Source organism: Tamandua tetradactyla, chromosome 22, assembly GCF_023851605.1.
Source record: "Tamandua tetradactyla isolate mTamTet1 chromosome 22, mTamTet1.pri, whole genome shotgun sequence".
Lineage (NCBI taxonomy): Eukaryota > Metazoa > Chordata > Mammalia > Pilosa > Myrmecophagidae > Tamandua > Tamandua tetradactyla.
Window position 1 is genome coordinate 27,548,365 of NC_135348.1, and position 14,496 is coordinate 27,562,860.

The following is a 14,496-nucleotide window of genomic DNA, read 5'->3' on the forward strand; positions in this document are numbered from 1 at the left end:
TCCAGAGCCCTGAAATATTTGTTTTTGGTAACTTTTTATAGATTTACAGAAAGAGAATTTTCTGGCTTCCTCTCACAGCCATTCTAGAAGTCTTTTATCCCCCTTTCAAAGCTGGAATAATGCAGGATGGAGAGGAGGCATATCCTGTCCAAGCTCGCACAACTAGAGGGTGGTGCAGCCACAGTTGAGTTTGGGAGACTTCATTGACTGAATTTTAATTATTATTTAAGATGACATCTTCCCAGTGCTTAAGTCATTACTAGGTAATAAAAGTCACTTAGGGGCATGGACTCATTCCATCAAATCATTTGCAAACTACTTAATACTTAGTTTTTTCACAGCTGAAAGTATTTCACAGTATTTTCCTATTTTGAGGTTCCAGCTTCTCTTTAGGAAGAAGAGTTATACAATCAGCCAATGTGTAACGTTTTGCAATTAGATGATAGCTATGGTGGAAAGTAGATAGTTTTATTTTTCACTACACTGAGATCCTCCAAAATGACCACATCTTGGAGTCTATTTAATGCACTTAGTAACACTCACCTGCAAAGTTTTCTCAAACTGAAAATGAAATGTGTGATAAAAAATTAACAGTAGCTCGGATCAATTTTGTGAGTTTCAAGCACTCTTTTGGCAATCATAGAACTAACCCAAACATAGAAATAAACGTAGGTATTAATGCTAAATGTATTTTCTCTGTGGTTTAAAATGATGACACCATATCCCTCTGTTTGCAGTTTCTTTTGCGCTGGGTATTCCCACTATGAACAGAGGAAATTATAGTTACCTGAAGCAAACACTGACCTCTGTTGTCTCCAGGATGACTCTTTCAGAAGAAAAGGACTCTGTGGTGATTGTTGCTATTGCAGATGTAAGTGTAAAAAATTAATATCCTCCCCTGCTCCCAATCTACATAGTCTCCAAATTCCATTCTTCAAGGGTAATCACTCTATTGCTTTGAAAAATATATAGCTAAAAATAGCAATTCATAAACACCTTTATTGAATAGAAGACAAAAATAAATATTTCAGTCTACAAAGAAAATATAATGATTAACTATGGAGAAATAAAATTGCCGAGTTTGATTTGCATTTAACATAGGAGTCCTGCATATTGCATGGTACAGAAATTACATTTACTGTAGAGCATTGAAATTGATAATATAGTAATAAAATTTGCTAAGCCCAATACACAGGTAGTATATAATTAAAAGATAATATATACTAAGTAATAATAACTATCATTTATTCAGGATCACCTATATCTGAGGAACTGTCAAATATATTTTATATACATTATTTAAAATTTGCATATCATCCCTGCAGCGTAGATATTATTATCCTGATTTTACAGTTGAAGAAACTGGAACTTAAAGAAAGTGAGCAACTTGCCCAATAATACATAGAACCAAATTCAAAACCAGATCATCTGGATGGTGCTAAACTATTCAATCTTGCCTTCAACACATGTAAAACTATAAAGTACTGTATAAATATCAACACCATAGAACTTTTGGGAAGAAAATTTGGCATCAGGTATCACATTTTAAATGTATGTGTCTTTTGTCTCAGATACCCTAATTCTGGGGACTCATCCTAAGGAGATAATCAGTCAAGTGTTTTGAAATAATAAAAGTATGACTGCATAGTAGGGTATTTAAAACACAGACTCTGATTCTAGACTGCCAAAGAACAGCTTCTCTGCCTTCTAGCTGGTAAACTTGAGCATGTTATTTAAATTCTGTATGCTTCACTTTTTTTTTATCTGTAAAATAGTGATGATAATATTACCTATGGCTTAGGGTTGTTTAAGGGATTAAATGAACTAAGATGTACTAGTTGCATGACCCATAGTAAGTGTTCAATAAATAATTATTTCAAGAATGTTCAGTGTAGTATTGCTTCGTTGAAGCATAATATTGGTAACAATCAAAATATCTATCAATGAGGCTGATTAAAAACATATGCATCTCTACAATGCAATACTCTGTAGTCATTGAAAGGAGAACAGTTGTCTATATTCACTAATAAAAAGTGATGTCCCTATCATTTTGCTGAGTGAGAAAAATTGCAAAGCATCACATGTAACATAAAATTACTGTATAAAATTAGAGATAGAAAAAAAGGAGGGAAGGAGAAAGGCAGGAAAAACATGTATTTAAGAAGATGAAATGTATAAAGAAAAAAGGGAGTGAGTAATCTTAGTAAGTTGGTTTCTAAAATATAAATAATTGTTATCTCTGAGTACTGGGTGTTAAAGGGGTCTTTGTTTGCCTTTCTTTATTGTTTGAATTTTCTATGGTAATTAAATATTTGAATTCAGAAAAAAACTCTCAAATAAACAAGCAATAGCAGAACCGATAAGAAAATATAAATAAAAGATTAAGCAATCATTCTCTCAAATTTTAATTTCTGAAGATTGGAAGAATACATATAACTTCCAAAATCTTCTATCACATTTCCTTATTTTATATATTGCAATCTTAAATTCTTTGTTGTTGACACAGTACACTTCTGCCTGAAATTTTTAGGTCAATAAGAAAATATTGAGCAGCAAACTTAAAAACGGAATATAGAATATTTAAGAAATATAACTTTAGTGCTATGTATAAAATACACCTTTCAACATGTGACAGATAGCTGGTGGTTAAATTTATGGCTATCTTAAGAACCATAAGAAGTACAATAGAACTATTTACATCATGATAGATATTTTTAGACAAACAACTTGACCATATACCTTTCACAGGACTCAGATTTGACGTAAAACTGTCATTGTTGAAACTATTTTCAGAATTTTATGTAGGAAATACTTATGGGCCCTGAAGCCACATCTTATAAATGTTATCAGTTATTTTACACACAAAAAAAATCATTCTGAGAGGATAGGCCATGAAGAGCTATTTACAGTGAGTCTGGCATCTATTCTACTAGAGTGTTCAATGAAGACTCGGTGCACAAAATTTGTTGATTGAAGGAACTTTGATAATCGAACTGAATAATATTGCCTGGTAAAATGTGGTGTAATTTTGAAGTAAGCTTATTGTCATATAAATACTCATAAAAGGAAGACATTATTAAAAAAGAGTGGTTCTTTGAAATAAGCCATCCCAAGATGACCATTTTTAGAAAGAAACTTTCTAAGACAAAGATTATTGTATACTAATTTTTAAAATGTACATAATTTGTAATAATACTTGATATCCTGAAAAAAAAGGAGAAGGAAGAAATACTTACTGTATTCAAGTAAGATTTTTTAAACACATGGATACTTTAAATACTTTTATGGAAACTAAAAACACTAATAATGACATTCCATATATAAATTCTATTTATATGTAGCAAAAAAATGCAGTATTAGTAAAACAATAAAGTAGTCTAAATTTCAGTAACATATTTTTTCTCATTTTTAGAGTAATGAAGATTATATTAATTATGTTTCTCATTTTTAGAGTAATGAAGATTATATTAATTATGTTGTTAACATGATTAAAAAAAAGTAAGTACCGTCTGATAACTTTTAAAGCTATCTTTTTTTGTTTTCCTATCCTAGTTTTTTCCATCTAGTTGTATTATTTCACTAGTAATCATATTCTTTTTAATGTGTGACTGTGAAAAAGAACCTTTAGTTCTTTCTAAGCTTTGATAGAGCGCAGTTTATGATTTCCCTAATTTGGCAGGTTATCTACCTGTTAGATTCCATGTTTTTCATGCCATTGTATATATATATATATAATTATCCTCCATGAAATCATTTGCGTCTGAGAGAGGTGAAATGCAGACACATATTCATAAAGCAATATGAAATTATTTATTTATCAAGATGCTGAGATACATACAGAACCCGGCCACCCAAAGCCTTATGTTCAAGATACGGAACAGACCTGTCATTCCAAATCCTTGTGTTCAAGTGAGTGACACAACTTTTTTTTTTTTAATTTTTTATTAATTAAAAAAAATTACAAGAAGCACAAACATTCCCAACACATACACTCAGCAATTCACAATATCATCACATAGTTGCGTATTCATCATCATGATCATTTCCCATACATTTGCCTCAATTCAGAAAAAGACATAAAAAGACAACAGAAAAATAAAACAAAAACAGGAAAAAAAATTTTACATACCATACCCCTTATCCCTCGCTTTCATTGATCACTAGCATTTCAAACTAAATTTATTTTAACATTTGTTCCCCCTATTATTTATTTTTATTCCATATGTTCTACTCGTTTGTTGACAAAGTAGATAAAAGAAGCATCAGACACAAGGTTTTCACAATCACACAGTCACATTGTGAAAGCTTTATCATTGTACAATCATCATCAAGAAATATGGCTACTAGAACACAGCTCTACATTTTCCAGCAGTTCCCTCCAGCCTCTCCATTACATCTTGAATAACAAGATGATGTTTACTTGATGCATAAGAATAACCTCCGGGATAACCTCTCAACTCTGTTTGGAATCTCTCAGCCATTGACACTTTGTCTCATTTCTCTCTTCCCCCTTTTGGTCGAGAAGGTTTTCTCAATCCCTTAATGCTAAGTCTCAGCTCATTCTAGGGTTTTTCTCAATCCCTTGATGCTGAATCTCCACTCATTCCAAGATCTCTGTCCCACGTTGCCAGGAAGGTCCACACCCCTGGGAGTTATGTCCCACGTAGGCAGGGGCAGGGTGGTGAGACTGCTCGTTGTGTTGGCTGGAGAGAGGGGCCACATCTGAGCAACAAAAGAGGCTCTCTTGAGGGTGACTCTTGGGCCTAAATTTTAAGTAGGCTTGACCTATCCTTTGTGGGGTTAAGTTTCATATGAACAAACCCCAAGACTGGGGGCTCTGCCTATAGCTTTGGTTGTCCACACTGCTTGTGAGAATATCAAGAATTCAACTTGGGGAAGTTGAATTTCTCCCTGTTCTCACCACTCCCCAAAGGGGGCTTTGCAGATACTTTTCCACTCACTGATCGAATCACTCTGGGATTCATCGGGGCATCACTCTGGACAAACCAACAAAATCTCATGTCCTACCTGAGATTCCAAGTACTTATGACGTTCAATCAAACTATCTACATAAGTTATATTAGGAAATGCACTAGTCAAAATATTAATTTTGTAACAGATAAACATTTTTTGCTTTAGTCTCACACAGAAGGTGACATTTTAAAGTATTAATTACCATCTATTTTCAGTACCCTGCAATAATGACATTCCTTTGTTCTTCCTCATGCAAAAACATTTTTAAAATTGTACCTTGTACATTTCACTGTTATTATACACTCTAGGCACTCCTAGATTATACCATCTCAATCTTTAACATATATCTTTCTGATCTCAATATGTCCCCAGCCCTCCTCCCTCTATCATTCTCACATGCAGCTTCATTCAGTGTTTTAACATAATTATATTACAGTTAGGTAGTATTGTGCTGTCCATTTCTGAGTTTTTGTATCCAGTCCTGTTGCACAGTCTGTATCCCTTCAGTTCCAATTACCCAATATATTACCCTATTTCTGTCTCTTGATGGTCTCTGTTATGAGCAAAATATTCCAAGTTTATTCACTAATGTCAGTTCATATCAATGAGACCATACAGTATTTGTCCTTTAGTTTTTGGCTAGTCTCACTCAGCATAATGTTCTCTAGGTCCATCCATGTTATTACATGCTTCATAAGTTTATTCTGTCTTAAAGCTGCATAATATTCCATCATATGTATATGCCACAGTTTGTTTAGCCACTCGTCTGTTGATGGACATTTTGGCTGTTTCCATCTCCTTGCAATTGTAAATAATGCTGCTATAAACATAGGTGTGCAAATGTCCGTTTGTGTCTTTGCCCTTATGTCCTCAGAGTAGATACCTAGCAATGGTATTGCTGGGTCATATGGCAATTCTATATTCAGCTTTTTGAGGAACCGCCAAACTGCCTTCCACAGTGGTTGCACCATTTGACATTCCCACCAACAGTGAATAAATGTGCCTCTTTCTCCACATCCTCTCCAGCACTTGTCATTTTCTGTTTTGTTGATAATGGCCTTTCTGGTGGGTGTGAAATGATATCTCATTGTGGTTTCGATTTGCATTTCTCTAATGGCCAGGGGCGTTGAGCATCTCTTCATGTGCCTTTTGGCCATTTGTATTTCCTCTTCTGAGAAGTGAGTGACACAACTTTTAAAAGACCAAATCACAACAAGGAGGCACTAGTATCATAGTGTTATGAGTAAAGCACTATGAAAGCATATAGAAGAGGAAGTACATAACTGCTCACAGATATCAACAAGAACTTTCTGAAGATGGTAGTATTTGAGATGAGTCTAAAATTAGAAGGAGTCATTGATCAGGGAGATCAGGATATGCTAGACAAATAGAATTGCTTGGGAACAAAGAGAGACAAAAAAAAAGGAGTGCAATTCACTGAATGGTGGCCCCCTAAAATGACATTTTAATATCCCTGGAACCCAGGAGTCTTACCATATTTGGAAAAATAATCTTTGCAGATGTAATTAAGTTAAGGATCTTGAGATGAGTAGATCATCCTGTGTTCTGGTTTGTAAGCTGCCAGAATGTAATACACCAGCAATGGAATGGCTTTATTTTCTCTTTTTTTTTTGCATGGGCAGTCACCAGGAACAGAGCCTGAGTCTGTGGCATGGCAGGTGAGAACTCTACCTGCTGAGCCACTGTGCCCTTGAATGGCTTTTAAAAAGGGAAATTTATTAAGTTGCAAATTTTCATGTTCTAAGGCTGTGAAAATGTCCAAATTAAAGCAAGGCTATTGAAATGTCCAATCTAAGGCATCCAGTGAAAGACACCTTGGTTCAAAAAGGCCAATGATGTTCAGGTTTCTCTGTCAACTGGAAAACGTATGGCGACCTCTGTTAGCTTTCTCTCCAGGCTTCTTGTTTCATGAAGCTCCCCTGGTGGCATTTTCCTTCTTCATCTCTAAAGGTGTCTGGCTGCATGGGCTCTAAAGCTTTTTCCAAAATGATTCCCTCTTAAAGGGCTCCAGTAGGCAACCCCACCTTGAATAGGTGGAGATGCATCTCCATGGAAACCATCTAATCAAAAGTTACCATTCACAATTGGTTGGGTCACATCTCCATGGACACAATCTAAAAGCTCCCATCCAACAATATTGAATGAAGATTAAAGGGCTTGGCTTTTCTGGAGTCCACCACTGATTCAAATCAGCATTTCCCGTATTATCAGGGTGGGCCGAAAGCCCAATGACAAGTCAACTTATAAGAGACACACAGGGGAGATTTGCCTGGTGGAAGAGGAGGAGGCAGTGTGACCATGGAGGCAGAAATCGGAGTGATGAATGCAGCCACAATTCAAGGAATTCTGACAATCACCAGAAGCTGGAAGGGGCAAAAGAGTGAATTCTTCTCGCAGAGCCCCCAGAAGGACATCCCTGCTGCATTTCAGGCTTCTAGCTTCCAGAACCATGTGAACATAAATTTCTGTTTTTTTTAAGCTGTCACATTCATGGTAATTTGTAATAGCAGTCTCAGAAAGCTGATACAGATTTGATGACAAGAGTGGGATGCTGCTGCAACAAATATTGAAAATACCACACAGCGGCTTAAATAATGGAGTTTATTGTCACGCAGTTTTGGCTGCCTGAAGACTTGCTTCCTCCCGGAGTTGTTAGTGGACTGGATTGTCAGTAACCCTTGGGTTCCTTGGGTTTCCCATCACGCAGTGATGACTTCTCACTTCTCATCTGAGTTCTGTTGACTTCTGGCGTTTGGTTCCTCTCTGTGGCTTTCTCAGACTGTGTCTGAATTTCTTCTGCTTATAGAGGACTCCAGTGACTGGGATTGAGCCCCACCCTCATTCATTGGGACCACGCTTAACTAAAACCACGTCTTGAAGAGGTCTGGTTTACAGAGGGTCCACACCCACACGAGTGCGGGCCAAGACCGAGAACATGTGTGAACTGAGCTACATGATCCAGTCCACCACAGGAGTGAAAACGAGGGCGGCAGTGTATGTAAAGGCAGAGGGAGTTGGCCAAGATTGAATAAAACACCATCTGTAAGTCTAGTTTCCTTAAAATCTCCTCATATGACGGGATGTCCTTTCAGCTGCTTTATTTTTTATTTTTATTTTTTTTATTATTTTTTTTATTTTTTATTTTTTTATTAACGGAAAGAAAGAAAAAAAGAAAAAATAAATAAAAATAAAAAAAAGAAATTAACACAACATTTAGAAATCATACCGTTCTACATATGCACTCAGTAATTCTTAACATCATCACATAGATGCATGATCATCGTTTCTTAGTACATTTGCATTGGTTTAGAGGAACTAGCAACACAACAGAAAAAGATATAAAATGTTAATATAGAGAAAAGAAATAAAAGTAGTAATGATAGTAAAAAACAACAACAACAAAAAACCCTATAGCTCAGATGCAGCTTCATTCAGTGTTTTAACATGATTACTTTACAATTAGGTGTTATTGTGCTGTCCATTTTTGAGTTTTTGTATTTAGTCCTGTTGCACAGTCTGTATCCCTTCCACTCCAATTACCCATTATCTTACCCTGTTTCTAACTCCTGCTGGACTCTGTTACCAATGACATATTTCAAGTTTATTCTCGAATGTCCATTCACATCAGTGGGACCATACAGTATTTGTCCTTTAGTTTTTGGCTGGACTCACTCAGCATAATATTCTCTAGGTCCATCCATGTTATTACATGCCTCATAAGTTTATCTTGTCTTAATGCTGCATAATATTCCATCGTACGTATATACCACAGTTTATTTAGCCATTCTTCTGTTGATGGACATTTTGGCTGTTTCCATCTCTTTGCAATTGTAAATAACGCTGCCATAAACATTGGTGTGCAAATGTCCGTTTGTGTCTTTGCCCTTAAGTCCTTTGAGTAGATACCTAGCAATGGTATTGCTGGGTCGTATGGCAATTCTATATTCAGCTTTTTGAGGAACCGCCAAACTGCCTTCCACAGTGGTTGCACCCTTTGACATTCCCACCAACAGTGGATAAGTGTGCCTCTTTCTCCGCATCCTCTCCAGCACTTGTCATTTTCTGTTTTGTTGATAATGGCCATTCTGGTGGGTGTGAGATGATATCTCATTGTGGTTTTGATTTGCATTTCTCTAATGGCCAGGGACATTGAGCATTTCTTCATGTGCCTCTTGGCCATCCATACACAGCTAATATCATCCTCAATGGGGAAAAATTGAAAACTTTCCCCCTAAGATCAGGAACAAGACAAGGATGTCCACTATCACCACTATTATTCAACATTGTGTTAGAAGTTCTAGCCAAAGCAATTAGACAAGAAAAAGAAATACAAGGCATCAAAATTGGAAAGGAAGAAGTAAAACTATCACTGTTTGCAGATGATATGATACTATACGTCAAAAATCCGGAAAAATCCACAACAAAACTACTAGAGCTAATAAATGAGTACAGCAAAGTAGCAGGTTACAAGATCAACATTCAAAAATCTGTAGCTTTTCTATACACTAGTAATGAACAAGCTGAGGGGGAAATCAAGAAACGAATCCCATTTACAATCGCAACTAAAAGAATAAAATACCTAGGAATAAATTTAACCAAAGAGACAAAAAACCTATATAAAGAAAACTACAAAAAACTGCTAAAAGAAATCACAGAAGACCTAAATAGATGGAAGGGCATACCGTGTTCATGGATTGGAAGACTAAATATAATTAAGATGTCAATCCTACCTAAACTGATCTACAGATTCAATGCAATACCAATCAAAATCCCAACAACTTATTTTTCAGAATTAGAAAAACCAATAAGCAAATTTATCTGGAAGGGCAGGGTGCCCCAAATTGCTAAAAACATCTTGAGGAAAAAAAACGAAGCTGGAGGTCTCACGATGCCGGACTTTAAGGCATATTATGAAGCCACAGTGGTCAAAACAGCATGGTATTGGCATAAAGATAGATATATCGACCAATGGAATCGAATAGAGTGCTCAGATATAGACCCTCTCATCTATGGACATTTGATCTTTGATAAGGCAGTCAAGCCAACTCACCTGGGACAGAGCAGTCTCTTCAATAAATGGTGCCTAGAGAACTGGATATCCATATGCAAAAGAATGAAAGAAGACCCATCTCTCACACCCTATACAAAAGTTAACTCAAAATGGATCAAAGATCTAAACATTAGGTCTAAGACCATAAAACAGTTAGAGGAAAATGTAGGGAGATATCTTATGAATCTTACAACTGGAGGTGGTTTTATGGACCTTAAACCTAAAGCAAGAGCACTGAAGAAAGAAAGAAATAAATGGGAGCTCCTCAAAATTAAACATTTTTGTGCATCAAAGAACTTCATCAAGAAAGTAGAAAGACAGCCTACACAATGGGAGATAATATTTGGAAATGACATATCAGCTGCTTTATTTTGAGTAATAAAATATTATCTGGAGAAGACGTATTAGCCTGAAATGACTGCAAACCATGCTAGTTTGAGATGCTTATAGAGGATTCATGATAGAATCATTTAAAAAAAGAAGGCAAGTTGCTTTCCAAGCAATTCCTGGGCATATGACCTCCTAATTGCAAGCCTTATAAAGATGACTTTAAAAATAATTATTTTGTATTTATTTTGGAGATGAAAAATGAAAATACGTATGCTGTGCCACAAACTTTTCAGAGACAATGTCACTGGTTTCAAAAATTGCTGTATTTTACTTAGTTGGAATTGAAGATCAATTATGGAAAGTATGTCAGATGACTCAAAAAGTGATTCTAGTAAGGTAGTAGTGTTGATGTTAGTAAAGCAGGTAAGGAGTTGAAATAAAATTGTTTCTTTATTTGTGAAAGTAGGGAAAAGCAAAAATTTAATATTAACTTTTTACCAATTATACAATTTTAAATTTGATGGTATCTACAATTATACAATTTTAAATTTGATGGTATCTATATTAATGTAGATTTATAATTTTTTCTTTTATATACCTATGTTGGTCCCAAATCCCTTTTTTTAGGTCTTCTCATTGGAATAATAAAGGGTTGCCTTATATTTGGATTGGCCCTAAATTTGAGAATACTTGTCAATTTTTAAAGGGCCCAACCAAGATTATATATACCCTTATATGAAACTGAGTATAACTATGTATTTTATATGAAACTATATAGCTATAAAGCTTCCTCTGTTATGCGATTGAAAGGTAAATTCATTCATTTAAAATGGCAACAACCCACATTTAGGTTATTTTCTCGAGTCATTGGCAAAAAGCTATTGTGGTATAATTATCTCATGAACTCTTGATGCTACCCCTAACCTAGTAAGCTAGAAAAGTTTTGCAGAGTCCTAGAAAGGTGTCGATACACAAGATTCCAAGGATCTTTCTTAAGACAGATTGAACAAAATGGAAAGTCGACTTTCTGACCATAAGTAATGGTAAATTATACCAACAAGGTAGGAATTAATTGTAACTTGAACTTTGTTTTTAGGATTTAGGAGATGAAATTTACTTAACCACTGTAATCACAACTTTTAATGGTCATATGTGTACATTGCAACTTGACGTTACTTTCACTGGCATCTGCTATCTCAAAGTGTCCCATCTGCTGCCACAGAGTCTTATGGCTTATTTTACTTTTAAAAACTTTTTTTTTTACTTTTTTACTTAATTTTAATTTTAAAAACTTGGAAATTCTGTTATTATTTTTATACCAAAACAAACAAACAAAATTCCCCATTATTCCATACCAATATTTTCTCCTCCCTGGGGAACATATTAAAATTAGGTTTTTAAATTCCATTTGATATACTTAAAACATTAGGGGGCATCCACTTTCTTTCCAGTACCCTCTGCTACCCTCATCCCATGCTCTTGATACATACTCATTAAACATTTCAAAGCCATTTAAAAAGCAGATGAAAGGAAAGTACAATTGTCCACATTCCATTGGCTCACAATCCAGCAGGTGTGTGTTTTCTTCCGTATGTTTGGGTTAGTGTGTGTGCATGAGTGTGTGTTTATACATATTTAGGCAGTTCTAGATTTGCATTGTAGTACAGAACCATGAAAATGATCATGTGAGCTGAAACCATGCAAAATGATATGAATAAATAATGGGGAAATGACGATAGTTCCATGACCATTAAACATTTTCTCAAAGTGTTGACACTCCCTTGCTACAAACGTAAAGGAAAATGTAAAATATAGTAAAACTAATATTCATGTTGTACACTGTAATTTAAAACATAAATGTTAAAAATTAACATATTTTATTTCCTCATAAAAATTGATTGAATAGTCTAAACAGTGCTTCTTCCTTCTTGTCATTTAACTTAAAATATGAAGCAATCATCTTTTCTATGCCTGGGAAAATTGTCATACACATTTCTAATTTTGGATCCACTTCCAACATTTTATCCTTTGAGTTTTCAATGTCATGAAATATCTCTAAGAATTCCTTTAATGTGAAGTTTTTTGCCAGTGTTTTTCCCTCAGGCACATCATTCTTGTCACAACCACTTTCCTGATTTGTGTTGATAAGTTCATATTCACTAATTACATGTGGCCACATATCTAGAATCTCTCAGAGGCAATGTTCTATCTCATAACCACATCTAAATCCCTTCCAGCATTTTCACTTTTTGCACTTTCACATGTTGGCCAATTACTTTTCTGAGCATCCATTTTTTTGGTAAAATACCACGTGGGTCTATCACTGGGACACAAGGAGGCAACACAACGACATGTTTTGCTGACAGTAAATGAACAGAGTAGCAGATGCACAGTAGCCAAGCAGACTTTGAAAAAAGTGAAGTGATTGGTCACTGATCATGAGGTGCACCTGTTGTTTATGTAGTGATATGTGAAATTAAAGTTGAAAGTAGGGTTTGTACCGTATGCAACTATTAACAGTTGATATACCATGAAGGCTAAAATTTGAATCATGCTGTTGGAGATTATTGGCTGAAATTCATGCATCTCAGAATCTTGCAAAGTGAGGACTGCCTGTTTTGCACATGATTGATAGTATGCACACAAAACATTATGTCCTGTGTCTTTTCACCTAATAGTATAAAATAAACATTCAGGGTTTGGACATGCCACTCAATAATTTATTTTTTTATTTTTTATTTTTTTTTTTTATTATTCAAGCAATTCTTTTTTTTTTTATTAATTAAAAAAAGAATTAACAAAACAATTAGAAATCATTCCAATCTACATGTACAATCAGTAATTCTTAATAACATCACATAGTTGCATATTCATCATTTCTTAGTACATTTGCATCGATTTAGAAAAAGAAATAAAAAGACAACAGAATAAGAATTGAAACAATAATAGAAAGAAAAAAACCAAAAAAAACAAAAACAAAAAACCTATACCTCACATGCAGCTTCATTCAGTGTTTTAACATAATTGCATTACAATTGGGTAGTATTGTGCTGTCCATTTCTGAGTTTTTATATCCAGTCCCGTTGTACAGTCTGTATCCCTTCATCTCCAATTATCCCTTCTCTTTTTTTTTTTTTAATTAACATAAAAAAAGAAATTAACCCAACATTTAGAGATCATACCATTCTACACATGCAATCATTAATTCTTAACATCATCACATAGATGCATGATCATCATTTCTTAGTACATTTGCATTGGTTTAGAAGAACTAGCAACATAACCGAAAAAGATATAGAATGTTAATATAGAGAAAAAAATAAAAGTAATAATAGTAAAATCAAAACAAAACAACACAAAACAAAACAAAAACCTATAGCTCAGATGCAGCTTCATTCAGTGTTTTAACATGATTACTTTACAATTAGGTATTATTGTGCTGTCCATTTTTGAGTTTTTGTATCTAGTCCTGTTGCACAGTCTGTATCCCTTCAGCTTCAATTACCCATTGTCTTACCCTGTTTCTAACTCCTGCTGAACTCTGTTACCAATGACATATTTCAAGTTTATTCTCGAATGTCCGTTCACATCAGTGGGACCATACAGTATTTGTCCTTTAGTTTTTGGCTGGATTCACTCAGCATAATATTCTCTAGGTCCATCCATGTTATTACATGGTTCATAAGTTTATCTTGTCTTAAAGCTGCATAATATTCCATCGTATGTATATACCACAGTTTGTTTAGCCACTCTTCTGTTGATGGAGATTTTGGCTGTTTCCATCTCTTTGCAATTGTAAATAATGCTGCTATAAACATTGGTGTGCAAATGTCCGTTTGTGTCTTTGCCCTTAAGTCCTTTGAGTAGATACCTAGCAATGGTATTGCTGGGTCATATGGCAGTTCTATATTCAGCTTTTTGAGGAACCGCCAAACTGCCTTCCACAGTGGTTGCACCCTTTGACATTCCCACCAACAGTGGATAAGTGTGCCTCTTTCTCCGCATCCTCTCCAGCACTTGTCATTTTCTGTTTTGTTGATAATGGCCATTCTGGTGGGTGTGAGATGATATCTCATTGTGGTTTTGATTTGCATTTCTCTAATGGCCAGGGACATTGAGCA

At 35.0% G+C, this 14,496-nt stretch overlaps 1 protein-coding gene across 1 annotated transcript in view; it reads left to right on the forward strand.

Annotated features, from left to right (window-relative positions):
* MGAT4D (MGAT4 family member D) overlaps positions 1-14,496 on the forward strand; it is a 95,725-nt gene that overhangs the window by 42,846 nt on the left and 38,383 nt on the right. The window contains exons 4-5 of the mRNA XM_077139975.1: positions 738-871; positions 3,452-3,498. Of these exons, the coding sequence (XP_076996090.1) occupies positions 738-871; positions 3,452-3,498 (181 nt within the window). The remainder of the gene's footprint in view (positions 1-737; positions 872-3,451; positions 3,499-14,496) is intronic.